Here is a 20,126-nt window from a genome sequence, read left to right as displayed (position 1 = left end):
GAATTACGAGATTTCTCTCCCCAAAAGGAGATCCCAGTTTGATTTTTCTCTGCAGCAACAGCTTAGGGCACTGGAGTGAGAATCAGGAGAGCTTGGAGCCCAGCCTCGGCCCCGTCCCGGTGTGATCTCCAGCTGACACTGTCTCTAGCCGAAGACAGTCCCCTTTCAGGCTCTAGCTTTCTTACCTATACAGTGAAGGGGTTGGGCTTGGAGGTCCTACCTTGGTGTAAAATTCTATTCTCGGGTTCCAAGCAGCAGGTATGAAGTCAATTGAGATCGCCCCACTGCCTGTAAAGGGAATCCCTCCTCACCCAGCCCAGCAGAGAAGTATCGCTGGGGACCCAGGACCTCCTCCCAGTCAGGCTCCAGCCACCAGGAGCCAGACCACAGAGAGGAAGCTGAGCCTAGAGAAGCCTGAAATTGGGAGCCGACCATGGGACCCAGCGAGTGTGTGCATGCGTGTGTGCACGTGTGGATGTCTGTGTACACTTGTGCCTGTCTGACCGCCTCTCAAAGCCTGAAGAGATGAAAGCTATTCTTCCCTGCTGGGAACTCAGCCATTCATTCCCCTGACTTGGTCTAGGGGACCAGGTCATGTGTATATTATGGACCACACTGTCTTCTCCTTCTCGATCCTCCTTACATTCCCTGCCCTGAGCTTGGGCCATTGGGAGTGTCATAAGATACAGCCTCTTGGGACAACCATAGTCCAGGACACTCACTGCTCCTTACATCGCAGAGAGTCCCTTTTATGAATCCCCCCTGGGGGACATTTTTCTAGTCCTGGGGTCAGAAATGTATACTTCTGAGCATCTGGTTTGCATCTATCTTGCACACATTGAGCATTTAACCGTGTCTCTCTTTGCACTGACTGTCAAGGACCTCAGGCCAGATCTCCATGGCTCACATCTGTCCAGGGCACAGGCCCTCACTACATGCATTTTATGCCCAAACGTCACTCTTAGCTTCTTCCCTTTCCTAAACTCTTTCATTTTTGTCTTCACTTGTATTTTCTGTGGCAGGCATTTTTTTTTTTTTAATGGGACATCAAGTCTTTTCCAGAACAAACCACAGCCCTAAACTAAATTGAAATAATAGTCAGGCTATGTCACACACACACACACACACACACACACACACACACACACACCCCTTGTAACCTGTGAGCTCTTCTTGTTGGCCAAACCTGGCCAGCCTCCTGTCCCAAACCCTGCTCTAACTATGCTGGACACCTCTGACCCCTTATGTGTTCTTAAAGAGATTGATTGACTGACTGATTGATTGATTTTGCTAAGCATTTCCCCTATGTCACTTACCATGATCCTTATCCTCTGGGGCTCAGACAAAAGAGAGATTAGGTTCTATATTTTACAAATGGGGAAACTGAGGCTTAGAGAAATTCAGTGATTTGCCTAAAGCTTCACAGCAAGCTAGAGAAAGTCAGAAAGATCTCCTGATTCCTGGCTTGAGGGCTCCAACTCTCTGATCTGAGGGCTCCCTTTTCCAGCTCATTCACTGGAGCACAAAGGAAGAGTCACACTCCATGCCCATTTCCAGGCATCTTCTAGGCACCAGGTTCCATGGTGCTCTCAATGGAGAATACAGAAAGAGAGGAATATACGGCACTTAACCACAAAGACCAAACGGGAGAATGGATGAGAATATCCTTTATACACCTGGCCGTGAAAATGACCAGGCGGTTGAATCAGGTACTTGGGTATGTCAAGTGGATAAATGCAAATATCCCAACCAGAGCTCAGGAAGGAGAGATCAGTGTGCTCTGGCTGCCGAAGGAGGTGGTGGGACAGAGCGGAGGTGTGCACGTGTGTGTGTGCGCGTGTGCGTGGGGGGGCGGCGAGAGTGCACGCTCACGGGAGCAGGAACAGCCAAGAGACTGGTATCCTTAAAGGAGGAGGTTTGAAGAATCAGCAGACCTAGGAGGGTGAGGTTAGAGGCAGCGGAAAGTCTTGCTGCATTGGGCCCCCAAACAGGGCCCAAGGGAACCATCCGAGGCTGAGGCAAGGGGAACAGGGATCCCACTTTGCAGGTCCTACAGTCAGGCTGCCGGGGCCAGGAGCACATGGGTGCCAGCCCTGTTCCCTATTAGGCAACACGCAGCACCATCTGCACAGTCCCAGGAGCAAGAGCAGATATTTTATAACTTCCTTTTTTCTTTTTAAGTCGAAATTAAAAATAAATGTTCCTTCAGTTCTCAGATGTATATCTCTGGTGCAACCTGCCCACATTCCCGCACGCTGCCCTTTCCAGAACATGGCAGGGGAAAGGAGGAAAGAGATGGATAGAGAGAGGGAGCCAGTCCACCCGGCTTCAATGCCAGTGGGTTGCACCTCTTCCAAGAGGGAAACGCTTCAGGCGTGGCCGCGCAGACGGGTGGAGAGCGCCCAGAAAGCGGCTGGTACCAGGGAGAGTGGAAGGAGAGCCAACAGCCAGAATTTCCAGCCCAGCCTCCACCCGATCTTGCTGCAGGACCTTGGCCAAATCGCACATCCTATCTGTGCTCCCATTTATAGTTCGTAACACGGCTGGGGTCCCCTCCGCGGCTCCCGCCCCCGGCAGCTGTCCTCTTCACACATCTGTCCACTTTTGCTGCCTCCCTTCCCTCAAGTGGCCGGCCATGGGCCCTGGGGATTAACCCACTGGCTCTGGTCGCAGGAAGAGCTAGACTCAGATCCTGGTTCTAGTATTTACCAGCCACGTGACCGCACACAAGTTACTTGAGCTCTTTGTGCCTCCATTTCTTTTTCCCCCCCATCTGTTAAATGGCAACCGCCCTGGTACTTATCTGGATGACCATGGGGGGGAGGCAGGCATGGGAGGAATTTGGTCCAGTGTCTGCGTGCAGCAAGTACTTGTTAAGTATAAAGTGTAAGGCATCGTTCTTCTCCTCCTCTCTCACTCTTTTCTAGTTTTTGCTGGTCTCTCTTTTGTCTGAAATCCACGATCCGCCTTACATAATTGAGCATCATCTTGCCCCCATCTTGTCTCTAACACAAGCCTCATCCCTCCAAGGATGGGGATCTCCTGAAGGTAGAATCAGGGCTTTTCTCTCCGATGTCCCCCAAAGTGCTCAGCACCAAGCTGGGCCCACACTGTGTTGTACGTCCTAGAAGAATATTGCTAATTCATTATTAAGAACATTAAATCTTGGGGGCGCCTGGGTGGCTCAGTCAGTTAAGCATCTGACCCCTGATTTCAGCTCGGGTCATGATCTCAAGATGGTGGGATCGAGCCCCACATTGGGCTCCATGCTCGTGCGGAATTTGCTTCTCCCTCTCCTTCTGCTCCTCCTCCCCCCACCTCTAAAATAAATAAATACAGGGCACATGGGTGGCTCATTGGGTTAAAGCCTCTGCCTTCGGCTCAGGTCATGATCCTAGGGTCCTGGGATCAAGCCCCACATCAGGCTCTCTGCTCAGCAGGGAGCCTGCTTCCCCCTCTCCCTATGCCTGCCTCTCTGCCGCCTTGTGATCTCTGTCTGTCAAATAAATAAATAAAATCTTTTTAAAAAATACAATCTTAAAAAATAAATAACATGAATTATTGGTCAGGAAAAACATCTGGGATGGGCTGTGACCATGACCACCACCACCCACTTCTTCCTTACTCCTTTTATTAAAGTCCGAATTGCACAGCGGTGTGGGCCTTTGGAGAGAGGGGCAGATTCAGTTTTTGGTCCCGATTCTTCACTCCTCCCTGCATTCATACCCGTGCCATGAGAAGAACGTATCTCCATGCTCTGGACCAGGGGCAAGTGGGAGGAGGTGGCGGCGTGCCAGCCTGGAGCTGGGGCCTCAGAGGTCACATGTGTTTCTGGTGGTCGTCTTGGGCATCTAACATGGCCACGAGGAGACACACCCTGACTACTGTCCTGGGCTGAGGAGGGTAAAAGGCATGGGAAGCAAGGCACAGCCCATGGCAGATGACTCCCAGTTGACCCCAGGCCTGTAATGAGAAGCAGGACTGCCTCCGTCAAGCATGGTGTAGACCAGCTGAACCCCAGTAATTGCAGACCCCTTAAGAATAAATGCTTACGGTCGCCACGAAAATTCTGTGGGTATTTGCTACCCAGCACAGTCGTAGCAAAAGCCGTTTAATACAGGAGTTGCTATATATGAAGAATGAATGTGCGTGCTTTGTGGTCCAAAATTCTGTACTGTATCTAGTGCACTTGAACTACGTCTTCACTAGTGATGTTGGTTCCTGAGCAGCCTAGCTTATCATTCCACCTGGTGACCAACCGCCCAACTCTGGGGCTGCCCCGGCCAGTCCAGAAAGAAGGGTGCTTTGGGCCTGAGCCTCATCTCAGGACAGAATCCAGAATGAGGCCAATGGCACCCATACAGCAAATGGCCCACAAGAAAAATCACATCTTCACTTCCGGACCCCTCCTTCGGAGGATTCTAACCTCTGCAGAGAGCTAAGGTCTCGCTCGGAGAGAAGGGCACCACCAGATAGCCTGAGCCACTTGGCCAGAGGTGGGCCGTGAACAGCAGAAGACAAAGACAGGGGAGCAGGGCCCCTGATCACAATTCTGTGTCCTGTGATCCTGGGGCTCAGAAAGAGAGAACTGAGCAGCTCCCACTTCCTTGGCAGCCGCCCATGCAAAACTGACTCAAGGAATAGCAGAACGATGTTTTAAAAGTACAGAAAATCCAGAGAGGAAACCGTGTGTGTCAAAACAATCAGGTGGTGAAACCCACATCAGGGGATGAGTACAGCACCAGGTCCAGCAACTGTCCCTGTCCGCGCCACCCCATCTCTACCTGCGTAATCCCTCCTCATTCTTCAGGTTTCAGCTTAGCTGTCACTTCCTCCAGGAAGCCCCTCCTGGCCCTCGAGGTGAGTTAGGTCCCCTGTCATACGCTCCCCCAGCACCCTGCCTGCCTTCTTTGCAGTATTCATTTCAATAGTAAGAATCTGTTTAAAGTCTTTCTCAAGAGCTTCCAGAACCTTCAGAGGGGTGAGAACATCAGCGTTCACTTATCACGTACCTGGGAGTCCTCACTGGTAAAGCGATGGGCCCCTGGCATCAGACCCGTTTCCTCCATCCTGACTCACTCAATTCGAAAAGGCTCTTCTTCGTTTTTCAAAGACCTGCCATGGGCCCCAGTACTCAACAATGTGCCTGTTTTTTCCTTCTACTTTGTCTCCATCTTCTGATTTATGTGGCTAACGATCTGAAAAGTAACACTTCAGTGCATGAGGGGTGATATTTAAAGGATCCCAACCAGTTAAAGAGAATATCTTTGGTCAAAGGAATGTTTGTCCCTGACCGGTCGATTCTAGCTTAACCGAGCAACACCTCTTGTGGGGTATAAACCAGGCCCAACTGACTGGTGGCAGGTTACAATGGAGGTAGGCCAGGAAGAAAGTTGTGATTGGCATTTAAATGTGTGAAAAAGCAGAGTCTGGGATGAGAAGGGTTGGGAGACACCAGGAAGACTCTGGGACCCAGCCAAATCCTCACGCAAAGTGAACCCTCTGGGGTCTACCCTTCCCCCCTCCGGTGACGAAGTGACCTACACCAGCACCTTCTGAGGTTTCTAAGTCCATGCACACGGCCGCAGTGTTAAAACCCACAGGGTTCAGCGCATAGAATCCCAGCTCTGAAGGTCCCAAGATAGGGATCTGGTTTGGAAGCGACACAAGGGCCCTCGACTCACTGACTGGGTGCTCCGGTCTGCCCTCCTTGGTCTCCCAGCTGGAGAGGAGGAATTGGGGCCTTGAGTTCTGAGAGTTCAAAAATGACAGGAGGAAGGGAGAGGAGGACAGCGGTGTCATGGGAGGCTCGGAGCAGAGGAGGGAGGCACGGAAAGCCCCCGGGAGGAGCTCAGGCCCACAAGAGAAACCTAGCTCCTGGCATGTGAGACATTCTGGAAGCCAACGGTGCAGGGTACACTGGTAGGGAAGTGCAGGGAGGATAGGACGAGGACCGCCACAGCAGCCCTGCCTCCCCCAGCCATCATGCGTGCATGGAAGGGACGGTGCTGCGCACTGCTTAGTGGAAACCTGGGAACAGAATTGCCCGACATAAGCAACAACAGTGGGTGGGGTTCTTTGGGGAAGGTACCCGAAGAAGAGGTGCCATGAACCGACCGCACTAGCCTCGGGAACAGCCTTGGTGCACTGGCTTAGCCACCATGCTTGTGTATAAATTGGGATCTCTTTGCCACACACCGAAGGGGGAAAAGTTCCCATCTTCAAATGTTAAGCTTAAAATAAGACACTACATGGGTGCCAGTGGATCTGTGAAATCTGCTGACTAAACTGGCACCAGCCTCTGGGAGAAAACCAGCTCGCTTCTCCTGAGCTCCAGAGAGTGAGCAGGGTGGGGGTGGGGGGACTCTCAGGCAAGGCGGGAACCACACGGGGGTCGAGCCCGGGATGCTCACCTAGGCAGGAAGCGCGGATGTTGTTTCCAGAAGCACGTCAGCTGAGGCATCTGCCAGCCTTAACCACCCCTCCCCTTCATCACTCAGGGACCCAGTTCCTAGCACATTCGCCAGCACCCCATTTCTATTTTGGTAAGCACTTGAGTGGCTGCTGCGTGTATATGTTTCTTACGTACTCTGTCACACCAGGGGCTTCCCTAAGGTGTGGACTGGAACCTTCACTCCCCTTCAGACCAGGCATTTGCTAAGATGTTCAATGCTGCCAGCGCTGGGGGGGGGGAGGCGCTCAGGGGAGCTGAAGTGGCCAGTGGGAGCTGGGCTCTGGTAGAAGGGCTGGAACAGCCACAGTGTACCTTCCATACAAGGTCAGGCGGTGGCCTGGGAAGGAAAGGGACCATGAGCTCTAGGGTTGCTGATCTGCATCGAAGGGCCAAGATAGAAGGCTGTGGGTTCTCCTCGTCCAATGACCCCTCTCAGGACCTGGCCTCTGGGCCAGCTATTCTGAATCCTGGAATATGAATATTTGGGACTAGGAAGTGGGGAGAGGTGACTGTCGTTTTGGCTCTGGCAGCTAATGAGGCCTGCTGGGAGACGTCCCAGCTCATGCCGCCCATTCTCCTCCATCAAGTGTTGACACAGGAGCTCAGGGCCGGGGCACCCTATTGTCATACCCTATACATTCACTCACAGAAGGGACGTTTGCTCCGGGCTGGAAGAGGACTGGTCCTTGGAAGACATTCACAGCATCTGCTTCAGCAGTAAACCCCTGACGCACAAATGAGTGGACAGCACCCACGTTCCCAGGATGCCTACGAGGCTCTAGTGACCTGGAAATAACTGACTCGTCTTGGGCAGGAAGAAGAGAATAGAAAATGATGGGGTGCCATCAATCACACCTGGTGAGCCAGAGACAGTGCTGGTGTCCCTTGGGTTAGCTGTTTCATCCCAGTTAATGACAGCCATTGATTGTATAAGTAAGAGTCCATTTGGCCTCTTATGGGGAAATGAGCCCCAAATTCAACTTCTCTGGTTTGGTAAAGAGACAACACTGCTAAGTGATGTATCTTTCTTTTTCAAGTGCTGACAGAATACTTATTAAAATTATTATGGCAGATTTTTTTGCCTATGTATCAACCATTCTTCCCCTTTTTCTTAGTAATGGAGTCCCTATAGTTGGGACTAATCTTACTATATATATAGTATAGTATAGTATAGTATAGTATATATATAGTTAGTATATATATAGTATAGTATAGTATAGTCCCTATAGTTGGGGGATTCTACATGAAAGGTAAACAGAACTTCTGTGTGAGACTTCGAAGAAGTCTCCTTAAAGGGAACCGACTCAGTTGGGAAGGACATCCTTTTACTCCTCCCATCTTTCTCCTCCCTGTATGTAGATGTGATGGCTGGAACTCTGACAACCGTATTGGGTTATGAGGTGATTCTGATGACGGTAGCCAGCACTGAGAATGGTGTAGAAAAATGGAAGTCTGGGTTCTTGGTAGCATTATGCAGATCTGCCTGCCTCTAAACTTCTTTGATGTGAGAGAGTAATAAATTATTTTATTTAAGTCACTGTTATTTTAAACTTTTTAATATGCAGATGGTCCTAATCCCAGCAGGTCTAATCGTATAATATGTTACAAAGAAAACCACAATACGGGACGCCTGGGTGGCTCAGTTGGTTAAGCAGCTGCCTTCGGCTTAGGTCATGATCCCAGCGTCCTGGGATCGAGTCCCACATCGGGCTCCTTGCTCATCAGGGAGCCTGCTTCTCCCTCTGCCTCTGCCTGCCATTCTGTCTGCCTGTGCTTGCTCTCTCTCCCTCTCTCTCTCTGGCAAATAAAAAAAAAAAAAAAAGAAAAGAAAAAAAGAAAACCACAATACAACTCAAATGGCAGAATTGTAGAGGTCATAACAAAATACAATAAAGTAGAAAACAATGAGAAAAGAATACATGTTAAAAAGGCCAATCACTTGTGATTTTAAAAGTGTTCTTCTGGGGGGGGGTCTGGGTGGCTCCGTCAGTTAAGCATCTGACTCTTGATTTTGGCTCAGGTCATGACCTCAGAGTCATTAGATCAAGCCCCATGTCAGGCTCTGTGCTCAGCAGGGAGTCTACTTGACTCCGCTCCCACCCATCACTCTCGCTCACTCTCTAAATAAATAAAATATTTTTAAAAAATAAAATAAAATGTGTTCTTCTGACTAATTGATTAAAGATGATTCAAAACTTTAATTTCAAACTCATTTAGAAAATAAAAACACAGATCACCACATATGACCACATATTAAATAAAGCCAGGTATTAGATACAATCAGAAGCAAATTCACAGCCCTAAGCACTTTTATTAGATAGAAAGACTGAGAATAAATAAAACATTCAAGGTAAAAAGTAAAAAACAACAACAAACAAACCAAAACAACAACAACAAAAATCCCACAAACATACCAAAGAAAAGAGAAAAGGATATTATAAAAACAAAAGCAGAAATGAATAAATTAGGAAATGGAAACAGAAGAACTGATAAATATATCCAAGAGCTGGTTCCGAGATACGACTCTCACAAATCTGCTTATTCTAATAAAGGAGACGGAGGTGAAAAGGGGGACAGGACTCAAAACCAATCCAAGGAAAGGTCATTATATATCTTTTACAGATTTTGTTTATTTATTTTACTTAATTTAAAAAAGACTTTATTGGGCGCCTGGGTGGCTCAGTGGGTTAAGCCGCTGCCTTCGGCTCAGGTCATGATCCCAGGGTCCTGGGATCGAGTCGCGCATCGGGCTCTCTGCTCAGCAGGGAGCCTGCTTCCCTTCCTCTCTCTCTCTGCCTGCCTCTCTGCCTACTTGTGATCTCTGTCTGTCAAATAAATGAATAAAATCTTAAAAAAAAAAAAGAAGTAAAAAAAAAAAAAGACTTTATTTATCAGACAGAGAGAGCACAAGCAGGAGGAGTGGCAGGCAGAGGAAGAAGCAGGCTCTCTGCTGCTCAAGGAGCCCAATGTGGGGCTTGATCCCAGGACCCTGGGATCATGACCTGAGCAGAAAGCAGATGATTACCCCACTGAGCCACCCAGGCGCCCCTTATTTATTTATTTATTTCAGAAAGAGAGAGAGCATGGAGATGGAGGGGGAGAGAGAGAATCCCAAGCAGATTCTGAACTGAGCTTGGAGCCCGATGTGGGGCTCAATCTTGGGACCCTCAAATAATGACCTGAGCTGAAATCAAGGGTCAGATGCTCAACTGACCGAGCCACCCAGGCGCCCCCGGGAAGAACATTATATTTAAAAACATCAACATTAGAACTTTCTACAACAAAGACACCAAAGAGTGAAGAGGAAATAGCTGGGAGAAGAGATTTACAATGTGTATAATTCAAAGGATTATTATCCAAATATATAAAGAACTCCTACAAATCAATTAGGAAAATACAACAAATGGAAGAATGGACAAAGGATGTGAACAGGTAATTCACAGAAGAGGAAGTATAAATGGTAAATAAATAGATGAAAAGCAGCACAATCTTTTTGGTATTCAGGGAAATAAAAATTGAAACCATAGTGAGATGCTACCTTTCTCCCATTGGGTTGGCATACTGAAAAGTCTAAAAATATGAATACGAATGTTACTAAGGTGTAGTGAAATAGAGCCTTCCCGAAAGATAATTAGGCAATAGCTATCAAAAATGTAAACGGCACAGCCATTTACACAGCAAATTCACTTTCTAGAATGGGCCTCTGAGCAGTCTTCATACTTGTGCAAAAAGAAATTCGCAAGGATTTTTCACAGCACTGTTATTTCTAATGGCAAATAGTCAGAAACAACCAAAATCCATCACTGGGGAGAGAATACTACTCAGCAGGAAGAAACGAATGAATGAAGCAGATCTTTATGTAGGCAAACTGCTAAGTGTAATAAGGTAATTCTAGATAAATAGGCATACTATTGTATTTTTAATGGAAAAAAATACAAAACAAAATAGAATGTTTAAATGTATGTGAATGCCTAGAAAAAAGCCTGAAAGTTCACACCAAAGTTCTAACAGAGGTTACTTCTGGGAGCAGATTTGGGGTTGCGCCTTGCCAGGGGAATTTCTACGTTTTTTTGGTATTGTTTGAATTCTAGAGCTGAGAGAACATATTCATGTATTACTTGTATAACTTTTAAAATATTCTTTAAAAAAGTCTTGGTGGTATTTTTGAATTCTAAAGAACATATTCATGTATTACTTGTATAATTTTATAAAATATACAGAGAAGATTTTTTTAAATCCTGAGGATATTTCTGAATTCCAAAGATAAAGAGGAAAAATACCAAAGGATCTCAAGGGGAGTGGGGGAGGTTTACCTACAAAGGAAAAGAGAATCAGGCCAACTATTGTTCATGTATGAGAGAGAGAAAAAAGACATTTCCAGATATGCAAGGACTCAAAAAGTATATTGCCCACACACTCTGAATATTATTCAAAGAAGTGCTCTAGCCAAACATAGAATACACACACACACACACACACACACATACACACACACACCCCCCGAGCCCAAATAATTGTGAAGTTTCATACAGGTATTAATTAAGCAAGGATTCAAAAATCTGATGAAATTTCAAATTATTTCCAAAATCTTGGCAGGTGTGTATGGGTAAAATGGTAGAGGGTGCAGTAAAACAGTATGTTAAAAGTCTCTTCCCGGGGCACCTGGGTGGTTCAGTCGTTTTAAGCATTCTCATGGGCTATGGGATTGCACCCCGAGATGCACTCTGCACCCAGAGGGAAGTCTGCTTGAAGATTCTCTCCCTCTATGCCTCTCCCAACTCACATGCACACACTCTCTCCTTCTCAAATAAGTAAACGAATCTTTTAGAAGTCTCTTCGTATGTGGGGAGGGTTGAGAAGGTCATATTTATTATTCAATTATTGATATTGATAGGGTAAATGTAATGGAACCAGTACGTAAAATACTACAGATCAATAGTAATTAGAGAAAAGTCAGATGTTTCCCCTTCCAAACCACTTAAGAAACCAAAGGACCACTGAAAAGATGACTCTAGCACAAATCGGGAAAAGAAGTGAAAACGATAGCAAAGCTTAGTAAACCAACCAACCAAACACTCGAAGGCTGGGATAAGTGGTCACAAATATGACTGTGTTCCATTTATTATTAAAATTAAAGACCAGGGGTGCCTGGGTGGCTCAGTCGTGAAGCATCTGCCTTCAGCTCAGGTCATGATCCCAGGATCCTGGGATGGAGCCCTGCATCAGGCTCCCTGCTCAGCGGGAAGCCTTCTTCCCCCTCTCCCACTCCCCTTGTGTTCCCTCTCTTGCTGTGTCTCTCTCTGTCAAATAAATACATAAAATCTTTTTTAAAAAAATGAAAGACCATATTTCTCACACTAGGGTGAAGAAGTAAAATTCAGCTATAGTTTGTCAGAAGATACATAATACAAAACAACACAGAAATCAAACGTCACTCATATAAAGGTGTAGGCAATGATTTACAAGGCGAATAAACAAAACAGGAATAGAAACATTGATATCAGATGAAGTAGAATTCAAGATAATATTCACTGAAACTGGGATCTTTGTGCATGCGTGAGTGAGGCAGACTGAGAGATGCTACCATTCGTCACCACGCAACACTATCACAACACCACTGACTACATTCCCTGTGCTGTGACTTTTACTCCCAGGACTTATTCATTCGGTAACTGGAAGCCTATATCTCCCACTCCCCTTCACCCATTTTGCCCATTCCCCCACCCCCTTCCTCTGGCTAATAATCAGTTTGTTCTCTGTATTTATAGGTCTGCTTCTGCTATTTGGTTATTCATTTGTTTTGTTTTTTTAGATTCCACATATAAGTGAAATCATATGGTATTTGTCTTTCTCTGTCTGACTTACTTCACTTTGTATAATACTTTCTAAAGTTCCATTTATGCTGTCACAAATGGCAAGATCTCATCCTTTTTATGGCTCAGTAATGTTCCATGGTGTGTTCCATGGTATATTTTCCATACACACACACACACACACATATTCCATGGTATGTATGTATGTATGTATGTATGTATGTATGTATGTGTATGTATATATATATATATATATATATATATTCCATGGTATGTACGTATATGTGTGTGTGTGTGTGTGTGTGTGTATACACACACCACATCTTCCTTACCCATTCATCTATGGATGGACACTTGAATTGCTTCCGTATCTTGGCTATTATAAATAATGCTGCAATAAACATAGGACTACATGTATCTTTTTGAATTAATGTTTTCATTTTCTTTAGGTTAACAGAATTACTGGATTATACGGTACTTCTATTTTTAATTTTTTGAGGAACCTCCACACCGTTTTCTGCAGTGGCTGTACCAGTCTACATTCCCACCAACAGTGCAAGAGGGGTCCTCTTTCTCCACATCCTCGCCAACACTTGCTATTTCATCTTTTTGATTCTAGCTATTCTGACAGGTGTGAGGTGATATCTTACTGTGGTTTTGATTTTCATTTCCCTGAGGATGAGTGATATCTCATATCCTTTCATGTGTCTGTTGGCCATCTGCATATCTTCTTTAGAAAAATGTCTATTCAGGTCTCTGGACATGTTCTAATTAGATTATTTGGTTTCTGGCGTTGAGTCATGTAAGTATTTTATATATTTTGGATATTAATACCTTATCGGATGTATCATTTGCAAATATCTTCTCCCATTTGGTAGGCTGCCTTTTAGTTTTGTTGATTTCCTTTGTTGTGCAGAAACTTTTTATTTTGATGTAGTCCCAATAGTTTATTTTTGCTTTTGTTTCCCTTGTCTCAGGAGACAAACCTTGAGAAATGTTGCTCCGATACATTATAGTTTTAAGTGCAATTGTAAATGCTTTTTTAAAAAAATATATCATATTTTAAATGTTTTTTATAGGTTCATGGGCCTCCAACAATTTTTTTATACTGGTCTAACATCCAGATATCTTTTAAAAATAGTAGATCTGGGACGCCTGGGTGGCTCAGTTGGTTAAGCCGCTGCCTTCGGCTCAGGTCATGATCCCAGCGTCCTGGGATCGAGTCCCACATCGGGCTCCTTGCTCTGTGAGGAGCCTGCTTCTTCCTCTGCCTCTGCCTGCCACTCTGTCTGCCTGTGCTCGCTCTCTCTCTCTCTCTGACAAATAAATAAAAAATAAAAATAAAAATCTTTAAAAATAGATCTTTTTTTTTTTTAAGATTTTATTTATTTATTTGTCATAGAGAGAGAAGCGAGAGTGAGCACAGGCAGACAGAGTGGCAGGCAGAGGCAGAGGGAGAAGCAGGCTCGCTGCCAAGCAAGGAGCCCGATGTGGGACTCGATCCCAGGACGCTGGGATCATGACCTGAGCCGAAGGCAGCTGCTTAACCAACTGAGCCACCCAGGCGTCCCAGATCTTTTTTTTTAAGATTTTATTTATTTATTTGACAGAGAGAGAGAGAGATCACAAGTAGGCAGAGAGGCAGACGGGGGGGGGGGAAGGAGACTCCCTGCAGAGCAGAAGGCCTGATGCAATGCTAGGCTCCATCTCAGGACCCTGGGATCATGACCTGAGCCGAAGTCAGAGGCTTAACCCACTGAGCCACCTAGGCGCCCCTAAAAATAGTAGTTCTAATAGTTTGTCTATCCTCATGAATGATTTTGTTTCCTCCTTTCCTATCCTATTACTACTTATTTATTTTTTCATGTCTTACTGTACTTGTTAGTCTCCCAGGAAAATGTTGGAAATAGGTATTCTTACGCTGTTCCAGACATTAAGAATTTACCTTTATCTGTTTTATCTTTAAGGACGGTGCTTCCTTTGGGATTGGGATTTTATTTTTTTGATAGACCTCTATGAGTTAACAAAGTTCCCTTCTGAATCTAATCCACTCTTTAAAAAAAAGAAAGTCATAAATGGAGTTATGTTTTATCTTATCAAATGATTTTTCTAAATCTACCAGGATTATCACATTTCTTCTTCCATTTCCATTAATGTGACAAACTATATTAACACATTCTCTAATATTACCATTGTTGGTAAAAATTATTTGGTGGTGATGAGGTGCCTGGGAGGCTCAGTGGGTTAAAAATTATTTGGTGATGAACATGTTTTAATGCATTGCTGGATTCAACTTGTTATTTCACTTAGATTCCTAGATGCAATTTCATAAGTGATATTAGCCTATAATTTTTCTTTCTTCAATTTACTTCTTTGGTATTTGTCTCAAAGTGCCTCATAGATGAATTGGGAGACATTTCCTCTTTTTCTTTCTTTTTTTTTTTGAGTTTTATTTCTTTATTTGAGAGAGAGAGAGAGACAGAGGGAACACAAGCAGGGCAGAGGGAGAGGGAGAAGCAGGCTCCCTGCTGAGCAGGGAGCCCATGCGGGGCTCGATCCCAGGTTCCTGGGATCATGACCTAAGCAGAAGGTAGAAGCTTAATGACTGAGCCACCCAGGTGACCCACATTTCCTCTTTTTTTTTTTTTTAAGATTTTATGTATTTATTTGACAGATCGAGACACAGGGAGAAAATGAACCCAAGCAGGGGGAGTGGGAGAGGGAGAAGCAGGCTTCCTGCCGAGCAGGGAGCGCCATGCAGGACTCATCCCAGGAGACTGGGATCATGACCTGAGCTGAAGGCAGACGCTTCTCGAATTAGCCACCCAGGCGCCCCACATTTCCTCTTTTTAATTCTCTTTTAGGAGTTAAACGAAAATTGAGTTTGGCTATTCTTCCAAGAGTGGTCACCGGGAAGACTGTGGACGTCTATTAGTGATGTTTGTTTGTTTGTTCTTTGGTGCATATATTTTAAACAACTGATTTAATTTCTCTCATTCATAGTCTATTCAAATTCGATATTTCCTCTTGGCGATCTCCGGGAAACTATACTTCCTCAGAAAGGTGTCCTGTTCTTACATGTCTTCAAATTTATTACCCCAGATCATTCAATGTGTTCTGGTTTTAAACTCCTATTGTATCTATAGTTATTGTACCTTTTTATTCCTAATATGTTTATTTGCATCTTCTTTTTTCTTGCTCAGTGGTTCCAGAAATGTCTATTTAATTAGTCATTTCACAGAAGTTAGAAATTTACCCTCAAGATATATCTCTAACAGCATCAAAACAATATGCCCAGGATTACCATTCTGGCATTCTTCATAATAGCAAAACGGTGGAAATAGTCTCAACCTCCATATGCAAGAAATTAGCTGAATCAATTATGGTACTTGCACATAGTAGACTACCATATAGCTATTAAAAAAAAAAAAGAATGAAGACCTCTATAAACTGATGGGTCATGATTTCCAGAATATGTCATTAAGTGGGAAAAAAACACTGCACAGAGTATTGTAGAATGCGACCTTTTGTATAAGAAAAAAGGAGAAATATGTTTGCATCTGCTCATTTTTACAAAAAGAAATAAGGATAAAATTGTTTACCCACAGAGGATGGGTGGGGAGGAGATAAAAGGGATAAGGAGGGGAATGGAATTTGTATCATGCCTTTTTTATGTGGCTTTGACTTTTGAATGATGTTAATATTTTACAAGTTTCAAAAAAACACAAGCCAGGGGCACCTGGGTGGCTCAGTTGGTTAAGATACTGCCTTCAGCTCAGATCATGATCCTGGAGTCCTAGGATCGATCCCCACATCGGGCTCTCTGCTCAGAGGGAAACCTGCTTCTCCCTCTTACCCTCCCCTTCTCATGCACTCTCTCTCTCTCATCCTCTCTCTCTCAAATAAGTAAATAAAATCTTTAAAAAAAATCAATAAGAAGGAGGAAGCAACTAAAACCGAACATCAACAACAAATAAACCCAACTGTATATCAAACAAGTAACAACCACACAGAAGAAACACACAATTCAAATAACTTTGAACACAATTCTCTGTATACCCTCAGTAGGATATATTCTAAGAACATCAAAGAAATCTCAAGTTAATACACTTAGGGGGGGTAGGGCAGATGTAGCAATTCTGAAATGCTCTCATCTGTGTATAAGACTTGGTAAGTGAGTACATATATGGTTGTTGGATTCTCATTCAGGGAGAAGAGAGACAGAAATACGGGATGGTGGGGCGCCTGGGTGGCTCAGTGGGTTAAGCCGCTGCCTTCGGCTCAGGTCATGATCTCAGGGTCCTGGGATCAAGCCCCGCATCAGGCTCTCTGCTCGGCGGGGAGCCTGCTTCCTCCTCTCTCTCTGCCTGCCTCTCTGCCTGCTTGTGATCTCTCTCTCTGTCAAATAAATAAATAAAATCTTTAAAAAAAAAAAAAGAAATACGGGATGGGAGGAGTGCGAGATGGCTAAGATGCTGGACTGGAATTACTGGCATGAACTCATCATTCTGACGTCGTATCTCCTAACTCTGAATGCTAAGAGGGCCTAGAAACAATGACTCTCCAGTAACTGTGAGCACACCTCACATCCAGATCTTGGTGTCCAAACACCATTCTCCTCTGAACGGAACGAGAGCGCTTTGGAGTAACACACGATTCCAGGACTGGGGCTCAGCAAGTACAAGATGGGTCTGGAACACCCACACATCGTGCCAGGAAGTTTTGAAGTTCTCAGAGGATATGGAAGACACGTCATATGGACAGAGAAATCGCTCTATGGGGTTCCTAATCATCACATTTGGCACAATGTGTATATCAACATGAATAATAAGAGAAGTAATCTGAATACTGAATACAGTAAACTGTAACTACTGAATACAGTAAACTGAATAAAAAAAAATTGCCCTGAACATACTGATCATTGTAAAAACATTAAAGGGGGAGGCAGAAGGGGGAAAACTCTTATTCACAGGAGAGGGCCTGCCCATAAATATAGAAAGAACGATATCTGTGAAATACATAGGAAATATTGCAACAAGGTGATGACTCTCTTCCCAGTCAGGTTTTCACTCATGGTTTTAGTATCTTTTGGTCATTCTTTTTTGTTTTTCAACTTTAAGCTAATAGGAAGAAAGCAACGATTAACATTTGTGTAGTCCTTTCTCTTGAAGTAAATGCCCAAAATCACAGTTACTGGCTCACACTGGATGTTAGTTGTATGTTTCACTTCACAAGAGACCACACAACACTTCACACACATCCCCGTCCCGATCGCAGATCTAGGATCAAGAGCTGCCTTCGGTGGTTCTCTAATCCTGTGGTATCATCTGGGAGAAATGAGGGGAAACAGCCTCTAAAAGACTTGTACAATCACATTCAAAGCCGCACTGCTTGTTGTGAACTCCAAACCAGAACCAGCCCCAGGGTTCACCCAAAGTAGGATGGATAAATTTTGATATAGTTGTAACGAAGGTGCTACGAACCCATCAACCATGAGAAATGACTATGACATGCAACAAGACGGATGAGTCTCACCATGTTGAGTGAAGGGAGCCAGACCCAGACAGGGACATCCTGACGGTTCCACTTACATAATGGTCAGTAACAGGCCGGACGGGAACACAGTGAGGGAAGTCAGAAAAGTGATTCCCTGGGGGACTGGGGGCTGTGGGAGAGTGTGCTGAGAGGCTGCTAATGCTCTAACCCTACCTCAGTGAGCTTTACTTGGATGAGTTTGCTTTGTGAAACCCTACCATGCTGTATATTAGTTTTGCTCTAATACATATATATTTTTTAAACAGAACAAACCTAACCCTGATTCCAGAACTAAGCAAAAAGAATACTGACTCCTTTCTGAGTTCTTTTTAAAGTTTAGATTTCAGAAGGCGTGCTTATTTTATGACTTCCTAAGTTTTTCAGAAAACTCGCCTGTGACCAGCATGTTCTGGTGACGATACTCGGGATGGGAACCGGCAGGGAGAACGCACTTTGAGGCTCTGTGTTGGCTGCATGTGGGCACGCATGCCTTTATGGGAAGAAACTGGACAATATGCATCAAGAGAATGAAAAAGACTTAAATGCCACTTTATCTCATAATTCCCCTCTAGGAATTTATCCTAAATCAACATCTCAAATATTTATGACCAATGCTGTAAAGTTATACATTAAAAAATGTTTTAGAGAAGAAAACCCTTTGCAGGTGATACTTACAATTGGCGTTCCAAAAGGAATGTAACCTGAAGGGGGGAGAGAAGAGGGTCAGGTCTTCCGGTCCCACCCATCGCCATCCTACCCACCACTCGACAGAAACACTGGAAGAGGCTTCTGGGTTTGCTCTGGTCAGTGGCCCTGATGAGGCTCCTCCAGCCACCAGACTTTTTCCTGGCTCAGCCCTCCCCAGGATAGAGGGCTCCCCTGTGTCCCTCTGCTGCCCTCTCTCTGTCCCCCTTTAGCCAGACACTTCTCACTCCCCTCCAAAACTCAGGGGCCCATTGCCAAGGGCAGGCTGCCCACTGCTGGCGGGCCATCACGCTATACTCAGTGTTCCTCCCATGATTTCCCCCATGAGGTATGACGTTCCTGGCCCACACCTACTCCACACACTCCACAGCTTTCAAAGGCTCTGGAATGTTCTCCTTCTCTGACCTTGCCTTTCTAGCACACATCTTTACTTCCCCAGCATCGTGACCAATTCTGGAAAGGGAACTCCCCATACAGTAACCCTAACTCTAACCCCTTAACCCTAACCCAAACCCTCTACTTGCCAGAGGTCCTCTGTAACTTTCTCATACCCTGGCCAGACACCCTGAAGAGGGCAGGATAGAGCACCGTTTCCTCACTGCTCACTGCCCCCACGCTGCGGGAGGCTCCCTCCATGGCTCCCACTCTGCTGTCACTGGGCAGCCCTGACCTCTGACTTACGGCAGTCAGTCAGCTGGGGGAGGGACCACAGACGACCACACTTATCTGAGTCGTCTAAAGCAAGGGTTCGTGAGCTGTCACTCTCCTGCCCACATTCCTCTGGAGACAGATCCAAGGTTTGATGGGAGAGTGACAAAAGAGAATCCAGGCCCCAGGTGAGAGGTTGCTATGGCCACGTGCAGGGACTGTGCGCACCAACAGCCACAGCTACAAGACACTTGAGGCTTTGGTGCCTGGGACCCGCTCACGGCCAAGCACGGAGGCTCAGGGGGCACTCACTGCCTCAGTGGGCACAATGGTGTCATGTGCTTGTATGTTCTGTCACCCACATGAGGTCAGGCTCCCTGGGGGTGGGGATCCTGACTGAGCCAGCTGAGAACAGCCCCTGAGGGAGACCCTTTCTCCAGTCCCCTGAGGACTTTCTGAGGCAGCAGCCAGCAACCCTCCCCGCAACCCTGCCAGAGTGCCCCGGTGCACTGAGAAATGTCATGGAGTAGGCCTCAGCACTCTGGTGTGATGCTGACCTCCGCTGTGTGACTCTGGACAAGGCCTGGAGCCTCTCAAAACCACAGGCAGGATGGACACACTGGTCCTGGGCTCAGGGCGTGCAAGCGCTCTCTAGACTACGAAGCTGGGCATACAGAGCTCTCCCTCTCGTGACCCCAGGGCAGGGACTTCCTGGTGGCAGGGATCTTCTGCCCACTCCCCCACACCACCCCCTCCACCACCAGTCTCCACAGAACAGGGATCCACCTTCCGTGGGTGGGCACTCATGCCAACGCAGCATTCTGGAGTAGAGGGGAGCCTGGGGATTAAGCACTTCTAAGGGAGCGTGGTTTGGAGGGGAAGAGCACAATATGCACAGGGAAGGTTAGGGAGGAATGACTCACAGAAAACAGAGCCTGCCCAACTCCGACTCCGGTGTCACCCCTGAGGCT

At 45.8% G+C, this 20,126-nt stretch overlaps 1 protein-coding gene across 7 annotated transcripts in view; it reads right to left on the bottom strand.

Annotated features, from left to right (window-relative positions):
• The window catches only part of SFXN5 (sideroflexin 5), a 114,580-nt gene that overhangs the window by 54,120 nt on the left and 40,334 nt on the right, over window positions 1–20,126 (bottom strand). For all 7 annotated transcript variants that reach the window (XM_047747093.1, XM_047747086.1, XM_047747092.1 and 4 more), the window contains one exon: window positions 18,478–18,503. In XM_047747093.1, the coding sequence (XP_047603049.1) occupies window positions 18,478–18,503 (26 nt within the window). The remainder of the gene's footprint in view (window positions 1–18,477; window positions 18,504–20,126) is intronic.

This window comes from Lutra lutra, chromosome 9 (assembly GCF_902655055.1).
Source record: "Lutra lutra chromosome 9, mLutLut1.2, whole genome shotgun sequence".
NCBI lineage: Eukaryota > Metazoa > Chordata > Mammalia > Carnivora > Mustelidae > Lutra > Lutra lutra.
This window is presented reverse-complemented; position numbering and strand designations above follow the sequence as displayed.